This window comes from Plasmodium knowlesi, assembly GCF_000006355.2.
Source record: "Plasmodium knowlesi strain H genome assembly, chromosome: 14".
Taxonomy (NCBI): domain Eukaryota; phylum Apicomplexa; class Aconoidasida; order Haemosporida; family Plasmodiidae; genus Plasmodium; species Plasmodium knowlesi.
Genome location: NC_011915.2, coordinates 319,988 through 341,283, shown reverse-complemented (window position 1 = coordinate 341,283; position 21,296 = coordinate 319,988). Strand labels below are relative to the sequence as shown.

The 21,296-nt window shown below is 37.3% G+C and overlaps 3 protein-coding genes across 3 annotated transcripts; all 3 read left to right on the top strand.

Moving 5' to 3' along the window:
• Nucleotides 1-1,971: 1,971 nt before the first annotated feature.
• Nucleotides 1,972-13,818, top strand: PKNH_1407000 (SICAvar, type I; the record flags this gene model as incomplete). Its single annotated transcript, XM_002261924.1, has 9 exons — nt 1,972-2,076; nt 2,167-3,007; nt 7,792-7,883; nt 8,095-8,709; nt 9,015-9,602; nt 9,751-10,383; nt 11,309-12,037; nt 12,530-13,195; nt 13,420-13,818. The coding sequence occupies 9 exons, from the start codon at nt 1,972-1,974 to the stop codon at nt 13,816-13,818; spliced, it is 4,668 nt and encodes a 1,555-aa protein (XP_002261960.1).
• A 1,591-nt stretch (nt 13,819-15,409) lies between these two features.
• PKNH_1406900 (conserved Plasmodium protein, unknown function) lies at nt 15,410-17,101 on the top strand (the record flags this gene model as incomplete). The annotated part of the gene is made up of 4 exons (XM_002261923.1): nt 15,410-16,297; nt 16,544-16,599; nt 16,773-16,835; nt 17,044-17,101. The coding sequence occupies 4 exons, from the start codon at nt 15,410-15,412 to the stop codon at nt 17,099-17,101; spliced, it is 1,065 nt and encodes a 354-aa protein (XP_002261959.1).
• A 1,932-nt stretch (nt 17,102-19,033) lies between these two features.
• On the top strand, nt 19,034-20,996 carry PKNH_1406800 (V-type proton ATPase subunit H, putative; the record flags this gene model as incomplete). The annotated part of the gene is made up of 3 exons (XM_002261922.2): nt 19,034-19,096; nt 19,416-20,314; nt 20,585-20,996. 3 exons carry the CDS (start codon nt 19,034-19,036, stop codon nt 20,994-20,996), a joined length of 1,374 nt encoding a protein of 457 aa, XP_002261958.2.
• Between the last annotated feature and the right edge of the window lie 300 nt (nt 20,997-21,296).

The window sequence follows — 21,296 nt, the reverse complement described above, 5'->3', positions numbered from 1 at the left end:
GCCGCCTCCACCTGCAAATCCAACAATGCTTTCAATAATCCATCATTCGATGTTGATGCTGCCATTGTGTATCTTCGTCCAAAATTTATATATATTATAAAAAATTAGGGAAGGAAAAAAAAAAAAATTTTCTTTCACCTTCTTTCTCCCCCTGAAGGTGGCTAAAATACCAGGCAATATTGTTGTTGTTCTAAAGAACAGAGGAAAGAACCTTCCTTCCTTTTCTTCCTCCTTTAAAACCTTCTTTTTCTTCCCTTTAAACCTTTCTTCTCCCGTTTTTAAAATTTCCTTTCTTTGCCCCCTTTGAAAACCTTCTTTCTTTTTTCCTCCTGTAAAACTTCTTTTTTTCTCTTCCTCCTTTAAGAAACCTTCATTTTCTTCCCTCATTAAACCTTCTTCTTCTTTATCCTCCCTTAAGAAACCTTCTTTCTTCTTTTCCCCCCTTTAAACTTTCACTCTTATTCCTCCTTTAAAAACCTTCTTTTCTTTTCCCCTTTTTAAAACCTTCCTCCTTTTTCTTTTGCTCCCTTTCAAATCCTTCTTTCTTTTCTTACCCTTTAAAACACCTATAAAAAAAAAGAAAAGATTCTTTTTCTCCCCCCCTAAAGGTGGCTAAAACACCAGGTCACATATTATTGTTGTTCGAACCCTAAACCGAGGGAAAAGAGAACCTTCTTCCTTCTTACATTCTTTCCTTTGATAAACATTCTTCCTTCTTACTTTCCTTTGAGGAACCTTCTTTTTCTTCTTTCCCTCCTAAACCTTTAAACCTTCCTTTTCCTTTTCCCATCCCGTAAGGAACCTTCTTTTCCCTTCCCTTCTTCTATTATTATTTTTTTGGGGGCAATGGAATAAAGAAGGAAAAGGAACGGAAAAGAATAAAAGAGGCAGTAGAAGAAGAAAAGGAAAGTAGGATTAAGGGTAGTGGAACGGAACGGAAAAGAATAAAAGAGGCAGTAGAAGAAGGAAAGGAAAGTAGGATTAAGGGTAGTGGAACGGAACGGAAAAGAATAAAAGAGGCAGTAGAAGAAGAAGAGGAAAGTAGGATAAGGGTAGTGGAACGGAACGGAAAAGAATAAAAGAGGCAGTAGAAGAAGAAGAGGAAAGTAGGATAAGGGTAGTGGAACGGAACGGAAAAGAATAAAAGAGGCAGTAGAAGAAGAAGAGGAAAGTAGGATAAGGGTAGTGGAACGGAACGGAAAAGAATAAAAGAGGCAGTAGAAGAAGGAAAGGAAAGTAGGATTAAGGGTAGTGGAACGGAACGGAAAAGAATAAAAGAGGCAGTAGAAGAAGGAAAGGAAAGTAGGATTAAGGGTAGTGGAACGGAACGGAAAAGAATAAAAGAGGCAGTAGAAGAAGAAAAGGAAAGTAGGATTAAGGGTAGTGGAACGGAACGGAAAAGAATAAAAGAGGCAGTAGAAGAAGAAGAGGAAAGTAGGATTAAGGGTAGTGGAACGGAACGGAAAAGAATAAAAGAGGCAGTAGAAGAAGGAAAGGAAAGTAGGATTAAGGGTAGTGGAACGGAACGGAAAAGAATAAAAGAGGCAGTAGAAGAAGAAAAGGAAAGTAGGATTAAGGGTAGTGGAACGGAACGGAAAAGAATAAAAGAGGCAGTAGAAGAAGGAAAGGAAAGTAGGATTAAGGGTAGTGGAACGGAACGGAAAAGAATAAAAGAGGCAGTAGAAGAAGGAAAGGAAAGTAGGATTAAGGGTAGTGGAACGGAACGGAAAAGAATAAAGAGGCAGTAGAAGAAGAAGAGGAAAGTAGGATTAAGGGTAGTGGAACGGAACGGAAAAGAATAAAAGAGGCAGTAGAAGAAGAAAAGGAAAGTAGGATTAAGGGTAGTGGAACGGAACGGAAAAGAATAAAAGAGGCAGTAGAAGAAGAATATTCTTCTTTTTTTCCTTTTCTTTTTTTTGGTCATATGGAAATTGGTAAAATATCCCTGTAGAAGACGAAGAATTCACAAACATGGCGGCGGCGCAAGCAGTACCCAATGGTGGATTGTTGGAGGAATGGATGAAGACAGTAGTGAATAAGAATGGAGGGACTTTCAGCAGTAGGAAGGAGGCTATGGTAAGTGAATGAATATACATATATATGTATATATGTATATATATATGTATGTGTGAACACATCTGCCTTCTTTCTTTACTTTCTATATAGGAACAAATGAAGGAGGACTTGAGGACAACGTGGGAAGAATTAACCCAGTGGCTCGTGGGTAGATGGGAGTCGTATGAAATATCGCGTCTCTGTGAGAGCGCGGGGGACATTCTGAAGGGTGAGGAGAGTAATTGGCACAGGGGTGAGTACCTGCGGAATGTATGTAAAGGAATTGTCGAAATAAAATATTTCATGCGTGGAGTAAAGACGATCAGGCTGAAGCAAGGGGACACGAAGGATGAGGACCCCGTTATTACGCCCCTCACGAATGAGGAAGCCTATCGTCGCTGCATCGTCGGAACAGTTGCCCTTTCCGAAATTTATGGAGATCATTGTCATTTAAAAGATGTGATTGACCACATATCGCGCAACGTGGAAAATAATTTAAAGAAGAAACACTCGCAAGCAGCCAAGAACTTGGATAAATGTAAAAACATTGACCAAATCGCCCTGATATTTGGTAAAGCACTTCTCCAGGAAGAAATCAAACGAAGAGCGCAGGCAGAAAGGGCGGGACGGAAGAACGAGAACTGGAGGATATGGGTCCCCTGGAACTATTGGAAAGACGTCTGTAAGGTCCCAAGAAGGGATCCGACGAAACTGCAACAGCAGAGAGAAGAGAATGCACAACATATGACAGAATTTTTAAAAGTAGGCGATAATAGTAGTAGTAGTAGTAGTGCTGGCACACCATCTATATCCGACGTATTAGTAAATGACGACTATAGTTTAGATCAGAACACATTACAGAAAGTATTTCGGGGAGCAATGCAGTTGGACGGTTCCTTCCAAGTGGGCGGAGCATTACAGAAAATAAGGAAAGCAACTGAACAAGTACAAGGTAAGACAAAAATTATATGTTCTAATCTTCACCAAAAAAAAAAAAAATAAATTAAGGTTGCAAGCAAAATAAGAAATAAATGTGCAAGAAAGAATCTTCTTTTTTTTTTTTCTTTTTCTTTCACTTATATTGCTTACACATGAACGTGAACACTTTCATGCAATACGAAAAAAAAAAATAATAAAAGTGAAAAAAAGGAAAAAAAAAAAAAAAAAAATTATTATTAGAAGAAAACAGGAAGTAAAGAAATGGATATAAGGAAAAAAATAAAAAAAGAAGAAAAAGGGATTTATAATATTTTACGGTGTATATGTGTAAGATTTCGTATTTTTAGGTTGCGGGATTTATAATATTTTTACGGGTGTATATGTGTAAGATTTCGAATTTCGGTTGCGGGATTTAATATTTTACGGTGTATATGTGTAAGATTTCGTATTTAGGTTGCGGGATTTATAATATTTTTACGGTGTATATGTGTAAGATTTCGTATTTAGGTTGTGGGATTTATAATATTTTACGGTGTATGTGTGTAAGATTTCGTATTTAGGTTGCGGAATATAAATTTTTACGGTGTATATGTGTAAGATTTCGTATTTAGGTTGCGGGATATAATATTTTACGGTGTATATGTGTAAGATTTCGTATTTAGGTTGTGGGATTTATAATATTTTTTCGGTGTATATGTGTAAGATTTCGTATTTTTAGGTTGCGGGATTTAATATTTTTACAGGTGTATATGTGTAAGATTTCGTATTTAGGTTGCAGGATTTATAATATTTTACGGTGAATATGTGTAAGATTTCGTATTTTTAGGTTGCGGGATTTATAATATTTTACGGTGTATATATGTAGGATTTCGCATTTTTAGGTTGCGGGATTTATAATATTTTTTCGGTGTATATGTGTAAGATTTCGTATTTAGGTTGCGGGATTTATAATATTTTACGGTGCATATGTGTAAGATTTTGTATTTAGGTTGCGCGATTTATAATATTTTACGGTGTATATGTGTAAGATTTTGTATTTAGGTTGCGGGATTTATAATATTTTACGATGTATATGTATAAGATTTCGTATTTAGGTTGCGGAATTTAATATTTTTTCGGTGTATATGTGTAAGATTTCGCATGTAGGTTGCGGGATTTAATATTTTACGGTGTATATGTGTAAGATTTCGCATTTTTAGGTTGCGGGATTTATAATATTCTACGGTGTATGTGTAGGATTTTGCACTTTTAGGGTGTATGCGGGATTTAATATTTTACGGTGTACATGTGTAAGATTTTGCATTTTTTAGGGTTTAAGGTTATAAGAACAACAATATATGGCCTGTTATTTACATGTTTTAGGGTGAAGGTTTATTTCCTTTTTTTTTTTTGAAGAAAAAATAAAAAGGAAAAAAAAAAAAAAAATATATAATGTTCTTAAAAAAAAAGGAAGAATGTTTTTTTTTTCTTTTTTTCTATAAACAAAAGGTGTCCTTTCACAAAAAAAAAAAAAAAAAAAAAACGCAAATATGCATACTCACTACCTTCCCATATTGGAAAAAAAAGATAAAATGAAAGAAAAAAAAAAAAAAAAAAAGGTGGGGGGTAAAGGATGATGAGGATGTTGAGGGTGTGAGAAGTTACATTCCGGGTTTAGGAGGGAGGTTGTAGGGGTGCTAGAATAAGGTTGTAGGGGTGCTAGAATAAGGTTGTAGGGGTGTTAGAAGTCAGATTCCGGGTATTGGAATAAGGTTGTTGGGGTGTTAGAACAATGTTGTATGGGTGTTAGAATAATGTTGTATGGATGTTAGAATGGGGTTTCCGGGTATAGGAGTAATACTGTATGGGTGTTAGAAGTGAGATTCCGCGTTTAGGAAGAAGGTGTCCGGGTGTTAGAACTTAGATTCCGGTTTTAGGAGTAAGGCTGTAGGGTGTTAGAACTTAGATTCCAGGTTTAGGAGGAGGGGGTCAGGGTGTTAGAACTTAGATTCCGGGTTTAGGAGGGAGGTTGTGCTGGTGTTAGAATAAGGTGGTAAGGGTGTTAGAATAAAGGTTGTAGGGGTGTTAGAATAAAGGTTCTAGGGGTGTTGGAATAAGTTTGTAGGGTATAGGAGTAAAGCTTTTAGGGTATATGAATAAGGTTTCAGGGTTTAGGATTTAGGTTTCAGGGGTTAGCTTTAGCTACTTTAGGGAGGGAAAGGAAAAACTCCTCGAAGACAAAGACCGGATACTATGCATCAACCGCATGGTGGGAAGTGGATGGTGGAGACTGGATGGTAGTAGCCTGATGGCAGAAACCGGATGGTAGCAACCGGATGGTATGAATCGGATGGTATGAACCGGGTGGTATGAACTGGATGGTATGAACCGGTTGGTTGAAGTCGGATGGTAGGAACTGGATGGTACGGACCGGGCGGTAGAAACTGGATGGTGGGAACTGGATGGTGGGAACAGGATGTTGGGAACCGGATGGTATGAACTGGATGGTAGTAACCGGATAGTAGTAACCAGATGGCATGAACCGGATGGTATGAACCGGATGGTATGAACCGGGTGGTATGAACTGGATGGTATGAACCGGTTGGTTGAAGCCGGATGGTAGGAACTGGATGGTACGGACCGGGCGGTAGGAACCGGATGGTGGGAACTGGATGGTGGGAACTGGATGGTGGGAACAGGATGTTGGGAACCGGATGGTATGAACTGGATGGTAGTAACCGGATAGTAGTAACCAGATGGCATGAACCGGATGGTATGAACCGGATGGTATGAACCGGATGGTATGAACTGGATGGTATGAACTGGATGGTAGAAACCGGATGGTGGAAATCGGATGGTGGAGACTGGATGGTGGAGACTGGATGGTGGAGACTGGATGGTGGGAACTGGATGGTAGGAACCGGGTGGTAGGAACCGGATTTTGGGAACTGGATGGTAGGAACCGGATGGTATGAACCGGAATAGTATAAACCGGAATAGTATGAACCGGATGGTATGTATGGGATGGTAGTAAGCGGATGGTGGTAACTGGATGGTATGAACCGGGATGGTATGAACCGGATGGTAGGTACCGGATGGCAGGGACGCATCCCAGCATCCCTCCCGGGAGGGGTAGGTAAAACTCCTCGAAGACAAAGACCGGATACTACACACTAACCCGATGGTATGAACCGGATGGTATGAGTCGGATGGTATGAACCGGATGGTATGAACCGGATGGTATGAACCGGATGGTATGAACCGGATGGTATGAACCGGATGGTATGAACCGGATAGTATGAACCGGATGGTATGAACCCGATGGTAGGAACCGGATGGTAGGAACTGGATCGTATGAACCGGATGGTATGAACAGGATGGTATGAACCGGATGGTAGTAACCGGATGGTATGAACCGGATAGTATGAACGGGATGGTAGTAACCGGATGGTAGGAACTGGATCGTATGAACGGGATGGTATGAACAGGATGGTATGAACTGGATGGTGGGAACGGTGTGGTAGGTACCGAATAGTATGAACCGGATGGTGAGAACGGTGTGGTAGGTACCGAATAGTATGAACCGGATGGTGAGAACGGTGTGGTAGGTACCGAATAGTATGAACCGGATGGCAGGGGAGCATCCCAGCATCCCTCCCGGGAGGGTTAGGTAAAGCTCCTCAAAGACAAAGACCGGATACTATACACCAACTGCATGGTGGGAATTGGATGGTAGGAACCGGATGGTATGACCTGGATGGTATGAACCGAATGTTATGGACCGGATGGTATGAACCGGATTGTAATAACAGGATGGTAGAAATCGGACGGTGGGACCTGGATGGTCGAAACTGGGTAGTGGGAAGTGGATGGTGGGGAGCGGATGGTACTAACCGGATGGTAGGAACCGGATGGTATGAACTGGATGGTGGGAACATGATGGTAGGAAGCGGATGTTGGAGACAGGATGGTGGAGACTGGATGGTGGGAACCGGATGGTAGAAACCGGATGATGATGACAGGATGGTTGGAACCGGATGGTATGAACTGGATGGCAGAAACCGGATGGTATGAACTGGATGGCAGAAACCGGATGGTATGAACCGGATGGTATGAATCGGATGGTATGAACCGGATGGTATGAACCGGATGGTATGAATCGGATGGTACGAAGCTGATGGTATTGACCGGATGGTAGAAACCCGATGGTAGGAACCCGATGGTACGAACCGGATGGAATGAATCGCATGGTATGAGGTGGATGGTGGGAACTGGATGATGGGAACTTGATGGTAGTAACCCGATGGTGGAGGCTGGATGGTGGAGACTGGATGGTGGAGACTGCATGGTGGAGACTGGATGGTGGAGACTGGATGGTGGAGACTGGATGGTGGAGACTGGATGGTAGTAACCGGATGGTAGGAACTGGATGGTAGTAACCGGATGGTAGGAACTGGATGGTAGTAACCGGATGGTATGAACTGGATGGTGGGAACAGGATGATAGTGACCGGATGGTATTAACAGGATGGTGGCAACTGGATGGTGGGAACTGGATGGCATATAGAACCGCAAATTTAGAACAATCTCAACCGAAAAAAGGAAAAAAAAAAAGAGAAAAAAATTTTCATCGATTGTGAATGACATACATTTATTCCATCTAAATACATACAACATACAACATACAACATACAACATACAACATACAACATACAACATACAACATACAACATACAACATACATATACATATACATACACATAGGGTACTATACATGTCGTATTAACTTTCCTTTTTTTTTCTTCTCTTCTTTCCGCAGCTGATGGATGCATGAAGCAAGAGGGTAAGACACTTTGCCAGCGCCTGGAATGTGCAAAAAAACGCTGGGAATTGAACAACAAGGCGCAGCAGGTAATTAGCAGCAATGGAAACAGGGGAAAGACTGTACATATATATACACATATAAGTACATATATGTATATATATATGTATATGTGTATATATATGTAGACATGCATATATGTATATGTATATGTATATATATTTTTATATGTATATGTATATATATATGTGCAGACGTATATGCATATAGGTATATATATACTTTTCATTCCCCACGCAGCAGAATTTTTGGGACAACTATGTCAAGCCCCAACTTGAGAAACTCCTTCCAACTTCGAATGATAGTGCCGCCCTTACTGATTATTGCAAAGACGCATCAAACCTTGATAGTGCAAATAAAGAAGCTTGCAAACACATGACAAAATTTTTGCATCAAATGTACAAAAATTCAAATGGTAGCACTAAGGAATATTCTGATCAAATTATAAAATGTGTTCTTTTAAAGGAATATGCTAACAAATTAAAAGAAAAAGCAAAAGAAGGAGGGTATTGTAGCATAGATGATGGTTTGCAGAAAGCTTTTGAAAAAAGTAAGGACTTTATGAAGAATGGAACATCTCAATGCGGAGATCCTAATGACAATAAATGTTTTGAATGCAAATGGACGGACACCACTAATGACGGACTTGACAATTGCCGCATTGACTCAAGCCAAAGTGAGAAAGTACAGGACAAAGTGAAAACACTGTTCAGCAGCCACAACCAAACGCAGGACCCCAAAATACAAGAAACCTTGGCTCAGTTCAATACGAACAATTCCTTATGTGAATACGTAAATTGTGCAGCAAAGCGGTGGAAAGAGAACAACAGTACGAGTGGACACGGGAGTGGACAGGTAAGTGGGCACACACGCCACCTGCCTGGTTGGTAGGAATGATAATTACATATATGCATATATGTACATATACATACATGTATACACATATATATGTGTATGTACGTATGTATACATATATATACATATAAGTGCATATATACATATATACATATACACAGATGTACAGATGCATAAGTATGTATGTGTACATGTACATATACGTATATGTGCACACATATACATGTATATATGTACATTTATATGCATATGCATATATATATATATATATATATATATATATATATATTATACCACCTATATAGGAAGAATTTTGGGAAGAGAATGGCCCCATGAAGAAATTGTGGGATGAATTAGCAAATAAAATGAAGGACAGTAATGGCAAAGACGCAAGCGGAAGTGGACAATGTGGTTCATTTGGAACTGAAGCTGAAAAGGCGGCATGCAAGTATTTGCATGCCGGATTAACACATCTGTATACGACGACGGCGTCGTCGTCTGTTTTAGACAACCCATCGTTTAGACAAACGATGGGTTGTTTCTTACTTCATTCCTATGCAAAATATATGAAAGACAAAGCAATTTGTAATATTGATAAGGGGATACAAGAGGCATTTAAGAATAATAATGCTACTTGCAGTAGTGGCAAGGAACCTTGTGTCCCGTGCCAATGGAATGATACCAGCATGGAGAATTGCACCGTGCAGACTAGCACAAACGACACGGGCACTGCAAGGGACAAAGTGGAAGGCATCTTCCAGGAGGACAAGGACAAAAACATTAGTACAATGCTAACTGCAATAAATAAAATGGAGACTCTATGCAACCGTCTCCAATGTATAGCATCCCATTTAAATTCCACAAACGGACAAAAACCATCGATTACATCTGCGGTATGGGGGGAAACAACTGTACATATGTACATACATATACATATGTATGTGTACATGTATACATGTATATATATGTATACACATGTATATGCATATCCATTTATGCATATGCATATATATATATATATATATTACTCCACTTATGCAGGACACATTTTGGACGACAAGTGGCGAAGTAGAACGACTATGGAATGATTTGTCCAACGCCATGACGAATAATGGAAACGACGCAGGTGATTGTGGGACCGTGGACAGTGACAGACCTGCCACGAACCCTGAAAGGAAGGCATGCCAATATCTTACAGCAGGTTTCGAAAAACTGAAGGAAATTGCAGCGTCTAACGGCAATGGCACAAAAATCTTGGATAAGGACCCATCGTTGAAACAAGCGATGGGTTGTTTACTCCTTAAGGAATATGCAAAACGAATGAAAGGCAAATCAAAATGTGTTATCGAATCAGGAATAAAGGAAGCTTTCAATTCATGGAATAGAAGTATTACTAATGGTACTTGCAATGGCACGGAACCTTGTGTTCCGTGCCAATGGAATGATACCAACATTGACCAATGCAAAATTGGCATAATTGACGCAGCTGGCGATATCACCCAAACGGCAGTAAAGGACAAATTAACACATGTTCAGTCCAAAATTGACAACACCTCCACTGAGACCTTACCGAACATAAATAGCATGTCCACTTTATGTGATTATATTAGATGCGCCGCACCCAAATGGTTCAAAAACAAAAACGGGACTAACGGTAACTCTAAGCACAGTTGGGTAAGTATTACTACGGCAACCAACACATCCAACCTACCACAACCACAACACTTGGGGGGGGTAGAAGGAATATAAAAAAAAAAAGAAAAAAAAAAAAAAAATTCTTCTGATTCCGGGTTCAGGAATAAAGGCTGTTGGGGTGTAGGATTAAGGTTGTAGGGGTATTAGAATAAGGTTTTGAGGGTCTTATAGTAAGTTTGACGGGTGTTAAAAGAAGGTTGTAGGAATGTCAGAATAAGGTTGTAGGGGTGTTGGAATAAGGTTTTGGGGGTATAGGAGTCAGATTCCGCGTTTAGGAATAAAGGTTGTAGGGTATAGGAGTAAGGTTTTAGGGTATGAGAATAAGGTTCCAGGGTTTAGGAATAAGGTTCCGGGGTTTGCTTTAGTTACTTTAGGGGGAAAGGAAAGACTCCTCGCAGACATTGATAGGATACTACATCAACCGGATACTACGCCAACCGGATACTATACACGAACCGGATACTACAACAACCGGATACTACAACAACCGGATACTACAACAACCGGATACTACAACAACCGGATACTACAACAACCGGATACTACAACAACCGGATACTACAACAACCGGATACTACAACAACCGGATACTACAACAACCAGATACTACAGCAACCGGATACTACAGCAACCGGATACTACAGCAACCGGATACTACACCAACCGGATACTACACCAACCGGATACTACACCAACCGGATACTACACCAACAGGATACTACACCAACCGGATACTACACCAACCGTATACTACACCAACCGGATACTACACCAGCCGGATACTATACACCGACCGGATTCTACACCAACCGGATACTATACCAACCGGATACTACAACAACCGGATACTACATAACCTACTAACTACATATATATAACCTTTTCTCCTTTTTTTTTCTTACAGTGTGACTTTTGGGAGGAGGTAGGAGTCAAACCGGAACTGGTGAAGATGTTTACAGCAATTCGGACGAATGGAAATAACAAATCAAAACAAACTAATGTTGTATGCGATCAGTTTGGTGATGATAATCCTGATAGTGTTGAAAGAAGAGCATGTAATCATATCACGGCAGGTTTAGACTACATTAAAAAGATTCCAAATGGTGCTGCTTCGAAGCAGTCTAATGGTCAAGACAACCAACTGCTCCAACGAGCAGTTGGTTGCATTGCTCTTAATATGTACGCTGATAAAATAAGAGATGAGTCGGATAAAGTTTGTCCCATTGGTGAGGAGAAAATAAATAAAATGTTTGAAGAATGGAACAATAATAATAATTCTTCGTCTTCGACTCCATGTAATGGTGTTAGTGGTACTAATAGTTGTTTTAAATGCACAAGGGAAAAAGACTTTAACAGTTGCGACCTCCTCGTTAATAAAGACTTAATTGCAACAGCATCATCAGGTGGAAGTTCACCCTGTAATAATAACGACAACGACAAAGACAAAGTCCCAAAACAAATGAACAATCTCCTCAACGAAGACAAATCCACCATTAACACCAAAATGAAACAAACATTAGACAAAATCACTGACATGAAATCTTCTTTCTGTACTCAAGTTCAATGCGCAATAAAAAAAAAACTAAAGAGCAAAAATGGACAAACACCCTCAAGCGGAACAACACAACCTTGGGTAAGGGCGATAGACAACTACGTATATACGTATACATAAATGCATATATGTATGTATATGCTTGCATATATATGTATATATGTATATATGTATGTATATATATATGTATATATGTATATGTATATGCATAGATGTATGTATATATGTATGTATATATGTATGTGTATGTATATGTATAATTATGTATATATGTATATATGTATATATGTATATGTATATGTATATATATATGTATATATGTATATATGTATATGTATATGTATGTATATATGTATGTATATATATGTATATATGTATATATATGTATATATGTATATATATGTATATATGTATATATATATGTATATATGTATGTATATATGTATGTATATATATGTATATATGTATATATATGTACATATATATGTATACACATATGTGTATACATATGTGTATACATACATATATATTTCTTTTTTTCTTTTCTTCCTTCACTTCTTCTTTAATGATCAGAAAAACATAGAAGAAGACGCCACGAAGGAATTAAAAGAACTTCTAGAATATATGTCGCAGTCTAAAAATCAGGAGAAAGTTAACCAATACTGCAAAGACAACGAAGATAAATGGAATAAAATTGGCCATAAGGAAGGCAGAACAAATAAAGCAGCTTGTTTGCTTTTTGCTTCAGGGTTAAAACACATTTATACTCATGATAATGGCCGTGTTAACGGCCGTGTTGACGGCCGTGTTAATGGCCCATCGTTTGGACAAACGATGGGTTGTTTATTTCTTAAAGAGTATGCAAAACAATTGCAAACAATGGCAAATGAGAAGAAAAAAGGATATAGTTGGGTACATCCTCTTTGTGACATAGATAAGGGCATAGAACATGCTTTTAATAAAAGTAGTGACATTATGAATGGCACACCTCCATGCAATAATGGTAATAATTCTTGTTTTGTGTGCACATGGCATAATAACGATTATGATAAATGCAAAATTGGCAATGACCAAATACAGGACCAAGTTAAACCACTACTCGGAACGAAGAGCGACTCAATGGAAAAAACATTAGAGAATACAGTCTGTCCCATCCTTCTTACGGATCTCCTTACCCCTTTTCTTCCTTTGGCTCCTGTCTCCATTGGTCTTTCTGCTATGGCTTATTACCTTTGGAAGGTAAGAGAAAAATTAATAGGAAAAATTTTTTTTTAATGGTTAAAAGGAAAAAAAAAATTTTTTAATGGTTAAAAGGAAAAAAAAAATTTTGTTAATGATTAAAAGGAAAAAAAATTTTTTTAATGGTTAAAAAAAAAAATGAATAAAATAAATGTGTAAAAAAATTTTTTCATAATCTTCAGCAAAAATATCCTCCCATTTTTTTTTTTTTTTTTTTTCTGTAGTATTTTGGTCCTCTTGGTAAAGGAGGACAACGTTTCAGAAGATCTCCTGCAGAAATACCCGGTCCATCGGTACAGGAACAAGTCCTCGATCATGTGGAAGAAGCCGGTTCACATGAATATCGATTGGTGAAGAAACGAAAACCTCGTTCTGCTGCAACGAGAACAGAACGTTCTGGTCACGCGAATCGTCGCGCGATTATTGAAATTCATTTTGAAGTGTTGGATGAATGTCAAAAAGGGGACACACAATTGAACCAGAAGGATTTTCTGGAACTTTTGGTTCAAGAATTCATGGGATCCGAATTTATGAAAGAAGAACAGGTTCCTAAGGAGGAGGTTCTTATGGAAGGGGTTCCAATAGAACGTGTTCCAATTTTAGGTTCCGGGTTTATGGTTTAGGGTTCACAGTTTAGGGTTCACAGTTTAGGGTTCACAGTTTAGGGTTCACAGTTTAGGGTTCACAATTTAAGGTTCACAGTTTAGGGTTCACAGTTTAGGGTTTATGGTCTGCGGTTCACGGTTCAGGGTTTAGGTTCTAGGGTTGACGGTTTAGTTTTTATGGTTTTAGCGTTTAGGATTCAGGGTTCACAGTTTAGGGTATATTGTTTAGGATGAAGGATATTGTTTTCACACCCTTTTTGTCTTTTTTTTTTTTTTTATGTGATATACACATATAATGCGTCAGGATAATTGATTTACTTCTTAATTTTTTTTAACTTCTTGTTTTTTTTTTCTTGTTTTTTTTTTCTTGTTTTTTTTTTCTTGTTTTTTTTTTCTTGTTTTTTTTTTCTTGTTTTTTTTTTCTTGTTTTTTTTTTCTTGTTTTTTTTTTTTTTTTTGTTGTTGTTCCTGTGTTTGTGCTCATATGTTCAATGTATAATGAATATGAGAGCCTATAGAGGAAAAAAAAAAAAAGGATTCTTTCTTCCACCTTAATTTCTCATTTTGTTTGCAAAAAATTTTTCTTTTTTTTTTGGTAAGGAAGTAATGTGCATGAACGTGTCCCCCCCATCAATCAGGGGCCCCTTCCACTAAAAGGAGATATAGTCCAAAAAAAAAAAAGGGAAAAAATGCCAAACGCAAAATGCACGCGTAAAGAGGTACATATTGTAACTTCTCTTTTTTTTTTCTTCAATAATCTCAATTGAATGAATTGAATGCGCTTTATATATCTAACATTGTTTTTATATTTCATTTTTAAAATTATTATATTTATAAATTATGCAAATACGCAACTGTTTTAATTCTTCCAAGATAATCCACTCCCAAGTATGTTTTTACCCATATGCGTGAAAAAAGTTTGTTCTGTTATTTTGTGCCATATAACGAGAAAAAAAAAAAAAAAAAAAACATAAAATACTCAAAATTTAGGCAGAAGAAAACGTGATATATTCAATGGTATAGAGAACAATTCAGATAACTATATTTGCATGATTATTTTTTTTTTTCATTCCTTCTTAAATAACAAGTTCAAACTTAAAAATATATCCCCTTTTTAGCATTATGCGCAGAAGTAAGGGGCGTTTATATGTTTATTAAACACGTATAGGAGCCACATAAACCACCACCCGTACGTATAATATATTACATAGCAAACAACGCGTATAGATGTAATTGTTACCCAAACTTCATGCCATTATATTACGCTTAAAATAACTCCGCTTTCTTCTGAACTTTTCCTATTTTCTTAATCAATGAATATTTCAGTACGGTAGGCAACCTTCTAAACCCCTCCCCTTAGGTTTTTTTTTAGTTTCTATAAATTAGTAACACTGAGTATATTTTAGCCCTTTCATGCGAGAGGATGAACTACTCCACGATTGTTGCTTCGCATGTGGGTGGGCACATGAGCACATGTCCATGCGCGCATATGTTTGTACATACTCCTTTGTGTCTAGGGATGCCCCCACATATAGTTTACGCGCACTAATCAACAATACCTATACATATATGCACTTGCATGACAATGTTTTGAATGAACAAATTAGAAAATGCTAGGAAAAAGGAAACTTGTTGAAGCCCAAAAAGAAAAAAAGAAAAAAAAATGGATTGAAGAATTAGATGACGATTCTGAAGAAATTGATTTAGACTGCCTAAACAATTTGGAAGAGGAGGAAATAGCTGATTTGGAAAAGGAGGACGAGGATGTTCTTGAAGAAGAGGGAAAAAATGGCGCATCCAACATGACTGCAGGTGATGATGAAACTATCATCGATAATGGAAACAATAAAAAGAAAAAAAGATACGACTGGATGAGTAGTGACGATGAAGATATATCAAGCGAAGAGGATGAGGAAGAGGAGGTGGTGGAATTAGTTGAAAAGGGAAAAGAAAAGAAGGAACAAGAGCAGGACGAAGAGAGAATAAATAGCAGTGATGAAACCCACATGAAACCTGACAACGCTTCTGAGCAAGGTACACGTTCTAGAAATAGCAGTGAGCTAAAAGGAGGGGAAGAAAATGGGAATGTAAGGTACCATCCAAATGGTACGATATATGATATGAATAATAGTTATTGGAAGAACGAAAATATAGGCAAGATCAACATTGATGAAAGGAGCAACCATAGTGACGATGGCCCGATGGAAATTATTGAAAATATAAATAAATATTCAATTAACCCCTTAGACATCAAACTGAAAGAAATCGAGCATCTAGTAACGTACGTATACTTTAACAACATTCATTTCAGTTGTGTTACGGAACATTTGGTGCAGTTTTTAGAAAAATTCACAAAAAATAAAATCGTGCAAATTAATTCAGACAAATCAACAAATCATACGATTATATACAAGTATGATGGAAAAAATAATGAAACAGTTTTGATAAATAAATTTCCGCATTATGGGAAGTTATTTGTTCATGTCAAAAATTATCAAGTAATTATTACGAAAAAATTGTAGTTCTTGTAAAGAAGTTTCGTACCTGTTCTATTCCGTTGAAATGAACGAAATAAAAATTTTAATTTGAATTTAAAGCTATGCATATGTTGTGTATATATGTATATGCGCGTGTGGTATAGACGCGTAATTATACATTTCCCCCCCTCCCTTATGAGAAAAATAAAATCCTCCTCTTTTTTTTTTTTTTTTTTTTGTATTTTTTTCTGTGTCTTAATTAAAAAGGATGTTCTGAGGCTGCTTAAACTGAATGAAACACAATTCATGGGGAGAATCATAAAGTAGTTTACTCTTTCATATATTCCTGTTTTGTTTCTATTTTTAAGCAGAATCTTGCATGTTGCTTTTGTTAATTTGTCAATCGTTGTATTCATTTTTACTGTTATATTTCTTACTGCATGTACTAATATAAATAATTTTTTTTTCTCTCTTTTTTCTCTTTTCTTCGCTCAAGATCTACACAAGCGTATAAAAAGAAAAACAGTTTCTATATCTTGCAAGCACCATCACACTACAAGTAAGGAAAGATGACTGTTTCTCAACGCAACCCTTCTGTTTTTTGTTTTTTGTTTTTTTTGGCACATGTTTGTTGCATCAGTTGTTAATTTATATATTCTTATGGGTGTGAATTTATTTCTATATACCCGCTTTTTTCCTTTCAAATTGTGTGCGTCCTTCCCCCATGTTCACTCCGACCCATGCTCATACATACGCCCTCACCACAGGTATTTCATCCAAGTTTTAGCCAGCGAAAAAAACAAGAATAGTACGAACTATGTGTAGATGAGATAGCAGAACAGTGTATACGCATGTTTGCTAATTTTGTACACACACGTATGTGCTTATTACGTATATAATACGTTCTTGTGTGCATACATGTATGTACGTATTATGGAGCGCGTCACATGTGTGACCAAAACAAGGCAAAGCACCCCTTTCCCTTGGAGGACGCTGTTTTGGGGATTCTATAATTTGTAAATCATATTATTCTGCACACAAATCAGTCATTTTTGTGCTTATAATGGTATACCTCTTTTTTCTTTTTTTTGTTACTTTTAAAGGAAAAAAGGAAACGAGAAGGACATTAAATTAACGCGCATTTAAAATTTGTTTTTGCTTACACCTTTTCGTTTTTTTTTTTTTTTTTTTTCCTTTTATGCATTTTGTGTTCATATTGTATATTATATGTACATTTTTTTGTTTTTATTTTATTTTATTTTTTAAAAAATTAAAAAAAACATTTTTTTTAATTAAAAAGATTGATGAAGAAAAGGTTTTTCTCACGAATGGAATTTTCCTATTCGATTTTGAAAGAAAATTTACTTGATTACTATGCTGTTATGCTTTTTTCCCTTTTTGGACGGTCTCTACGTTCGCCTGTTGAAGTTTCCGAGGAGATGTGTACACCGGTTTGCCAAAAGGTCTTCCACATAGGGATAGAAAAATGCAACAATTGATCATTTAAGTAGCTTTGCGCGGATACACATTTCCGCGCAATATACATACAATGCATATTATATGCATGTACGTCCAGTCGATTCGATTCCCTCTTGGGTTTTACTTGGCTATACTCGTTTTCATGTGACATTTTTTTTCTGTTCCCTCCTTTGACATTTTCACACGACTTTTGCTCACATATAAAAGAGTGGTATCGATTTATGTCCCTGGCCAGGGACTACAGACATAAATAAATTTGCATGCATTTCAGACAGAATTTGCATACGTTACAGCATTGTGATCACGTATCTGCCACGTAAGTTGGGGTGGAAAATATGGAGCCGCGAATTGGTTAAATGGTAAAATGGCTGAAAAGGATTTAACACTCGGGTGAATTTTTAAGAGGAACTCTGTTAGCTTTCACGCGAAAGGCATTAACTAACCCGTTTTTAAAAAATGCAAGGTGGCTTTGGAGATTTTTATTAATACTTCTCATGTCCTTAACCCAACACTACATACACTAGTAATAAGCATAAAAAATTTTATTGCGTAATGCGCGCAGGATATTGGGGCCGCATGTCATTTAGTTAGTACACACCTATATCTGATTGGTCTTCTTGCGCTAATGTCATATTGCTTATGAAGTCGACGAATGCTTTGTGTATGTTTAGCCTAGGCATAGCAGCTCGGGCGTTTGTGTCGTTCTCATGCTTTTATCTGTTCACATTCCTAAACTGTTCACGTGCGGATACATCATTTTTGAGGTATACATGTGTTCCCATACGGAAGTAGGCATGCGCAGCCATCACGTAAATTACGCATCCGCGTACATATGCATGATGCCTTCGCGGTGACCCTGTACGTACATTTTTTTTATTTTTTCGAATGAAGTAGGTAATGAACTGTGCTATCATTTTCCGATCGCGAAACTTCGTAATTAAGGGAGATATTAAGAAGAGGGACGTTTGCATATACATGCGTGCATACTACGTAGCTGCGTACATACGTGCGTGCATTTATGCGTGCATACGTACATTCGTACCTACATTTAGGCATGCTCTCCTCTCTTATGCTAAAAGAATATGTATATTTTGTGCAATTTGAAATTTAATTTTTCCCCTTGTTTTAAATTTCAAAAATAATACCTGTGAAGTTTGATATTTTTACAAAGTTATAATTTGATCATCATCCTTTTCGTCTTTAAGATTTTGTTTTTTTTTTCTCTTCTTTTTTTTTTTTTTTCTTTTTTTAGTGATATATATTTTAAATATAAAAACCATGGCAACTGATAGTGGAATTAGCGTCATTTCCAAAATTGTGGAATCCGAACAGAAGAGCCAGGTGAGGATAGGCGCCGAGGGGAATGAGCACAGCGCTGTTGTATATCACCGCCCCCCGCGTGCATGTTTGGAGGGGCGTGCTTGTTGTTTTACCCACATGTGATCCTAAATGGATGTGTAGCACGTGTATATGAGCTGATGTGCGGGGGCTATGAAATCCGCAAAGGGGGTTTTGATGGAGGACGGATAAGAAGAGAATGATGGACATGGTGAAGCATTCCGGCTGCACACGCTGCAGGGGAGAACATATGCGCCCATCCGTTGAATGCGCATGAACCCACTTCACCATTGCTCCACCACCACCCCTGCTACCTGTACAGATACTACACGATTCAATCCTAAATAAGATGCCATGTTACGACAAGTATGAAGAGATAAATATTTTGTCTTCAGAGGATGTAGAGTTGTTAAAAAAATTTCACGCATTTAACAAAAAAGAAAAGTTCGATTATTTTAAGGAGAATAACACAGTTGTGACGGTATTGTTTAATTGTTTGCAAACGGATTTTAATGTTCATTTAATTCAGTATGTATTAACAATATTTTATGAGATTATAAGAAATGATGGAAGTTCCTATAGCTACATTTTAAGCATATTAAATGATAAAGGTGTATACTCGTACCTGATGAAATTGTGTACGCATAATGACACGTACATAGCAGACAAAAGTTCTTTCCTTTTGTCGGGTAGCTTTTGCTACAACAGTAATAATAATTACTTCACAGAGACGGAGATTAAAGACTTTATTTTAAAAATTGATTTTTTTAACGTATCAGAGGAAGGGAAAATGGACATATATATAAACATATTGAAAATAGATAATTACAGGAAGGATATATACGAGTTGGAGCAATTTCTGACAATAATTAATAAAAATTTAGACTTAAGTAATAATAATGCCAATAAGCAATACAAATCTGTTTTTTGCGTTTGGCTACTTACATTTAAAGATAACTTTATTAAAAAATTATATAAAAATAACATAATTTCTGTTGTAATTAATTTATTTAAAAAGTGTCGAGTCGAAAAAATATTGCGAGTTTCACTCAACATTATTAAGAATATAATGCACATGGATGATTGCTTCGAAATTATTGTCGACAATAATATAATTCAAACCTTAACTGTGCTACAGTATGATAAGTGGAGAGATAACGACATTTATGATACTATAGTTCAGCTCCTGCACAAGCTGGATCAGCGGGTTAAAAATTACAGGTGGGTTGCCCCCTCAGTTTGTGCTCCACATGTGTATACTTGTGTGTGTGTTGAATACGCATCAACATAGGCGCATGAGCACATTTATGAGCAAAACGGTTAGACCCGTGATCCGATTTAGGCAATTTTTTTTACCCAGTTGAATGGCTTCTGTCAAGTGCAAAGCGGATCACAGTGGGGACAGAAAAATAGCAAAGTTCCTGTTATAAATGTGATCCTTCCCTTTTTATGCTTCTCATCCCCCCCCCCCCCCTCTTCCCCTTTTTACAGCAACTTCGAGCGATACTGCCACGAACTTTCAAAGGGGAAGCTAAAATGGTCCGTTTTGCACACCGAAAAATTTTGGCTCGAAAATGTCATGCAGTTCGAAAGAGATGAATTTAAAGCTATACAACAATTAGCAGACATAATAAAAAGCTATGCACATAATATAGCACAGAAGAGTGACTCCATGGAACTGAAGGAGGAAGTAGACGGAGTGACTGTAGCAGTGGCTTGTTTTGACATTGGCGAATTCGCGAGGCTCTATCCGAATGGAAAGAAAATTTGTCAAAAATTTAGAATAAAGGAAAACGTCATGATTTTAATTGCAACGAAGGATAGAGATATTGTCAGGGAAGCTCTTCTTTGTGCACAGAAAATTATGTTGAACAACTGGCAAAGCATATCCAATGCGAAATGAAGGAGGGGTAAAATTGACGGACGGAATAATGTACAAATTGGTGCCAACAATGGAATGTACAAGTGTTTGCAAAGGAGTACCAACATGTGCAGGAGTTTATATACCTGTGCATATATGGGGATGTCTTCGTACACACATGCATTCCGTTACAAGGAAGAAATGACAAATTTCTGTGCCTCAGAGGTGGATAGGTAGCTAACGAACGAGCCTTCAGAAGTTACCCCTTTTTTCTTTTTTTTTTTTTTTTAAACCCATCTTTTCCCTCCCTTTTTTATGTAATTTTTTAAAAGTAGCATTTTA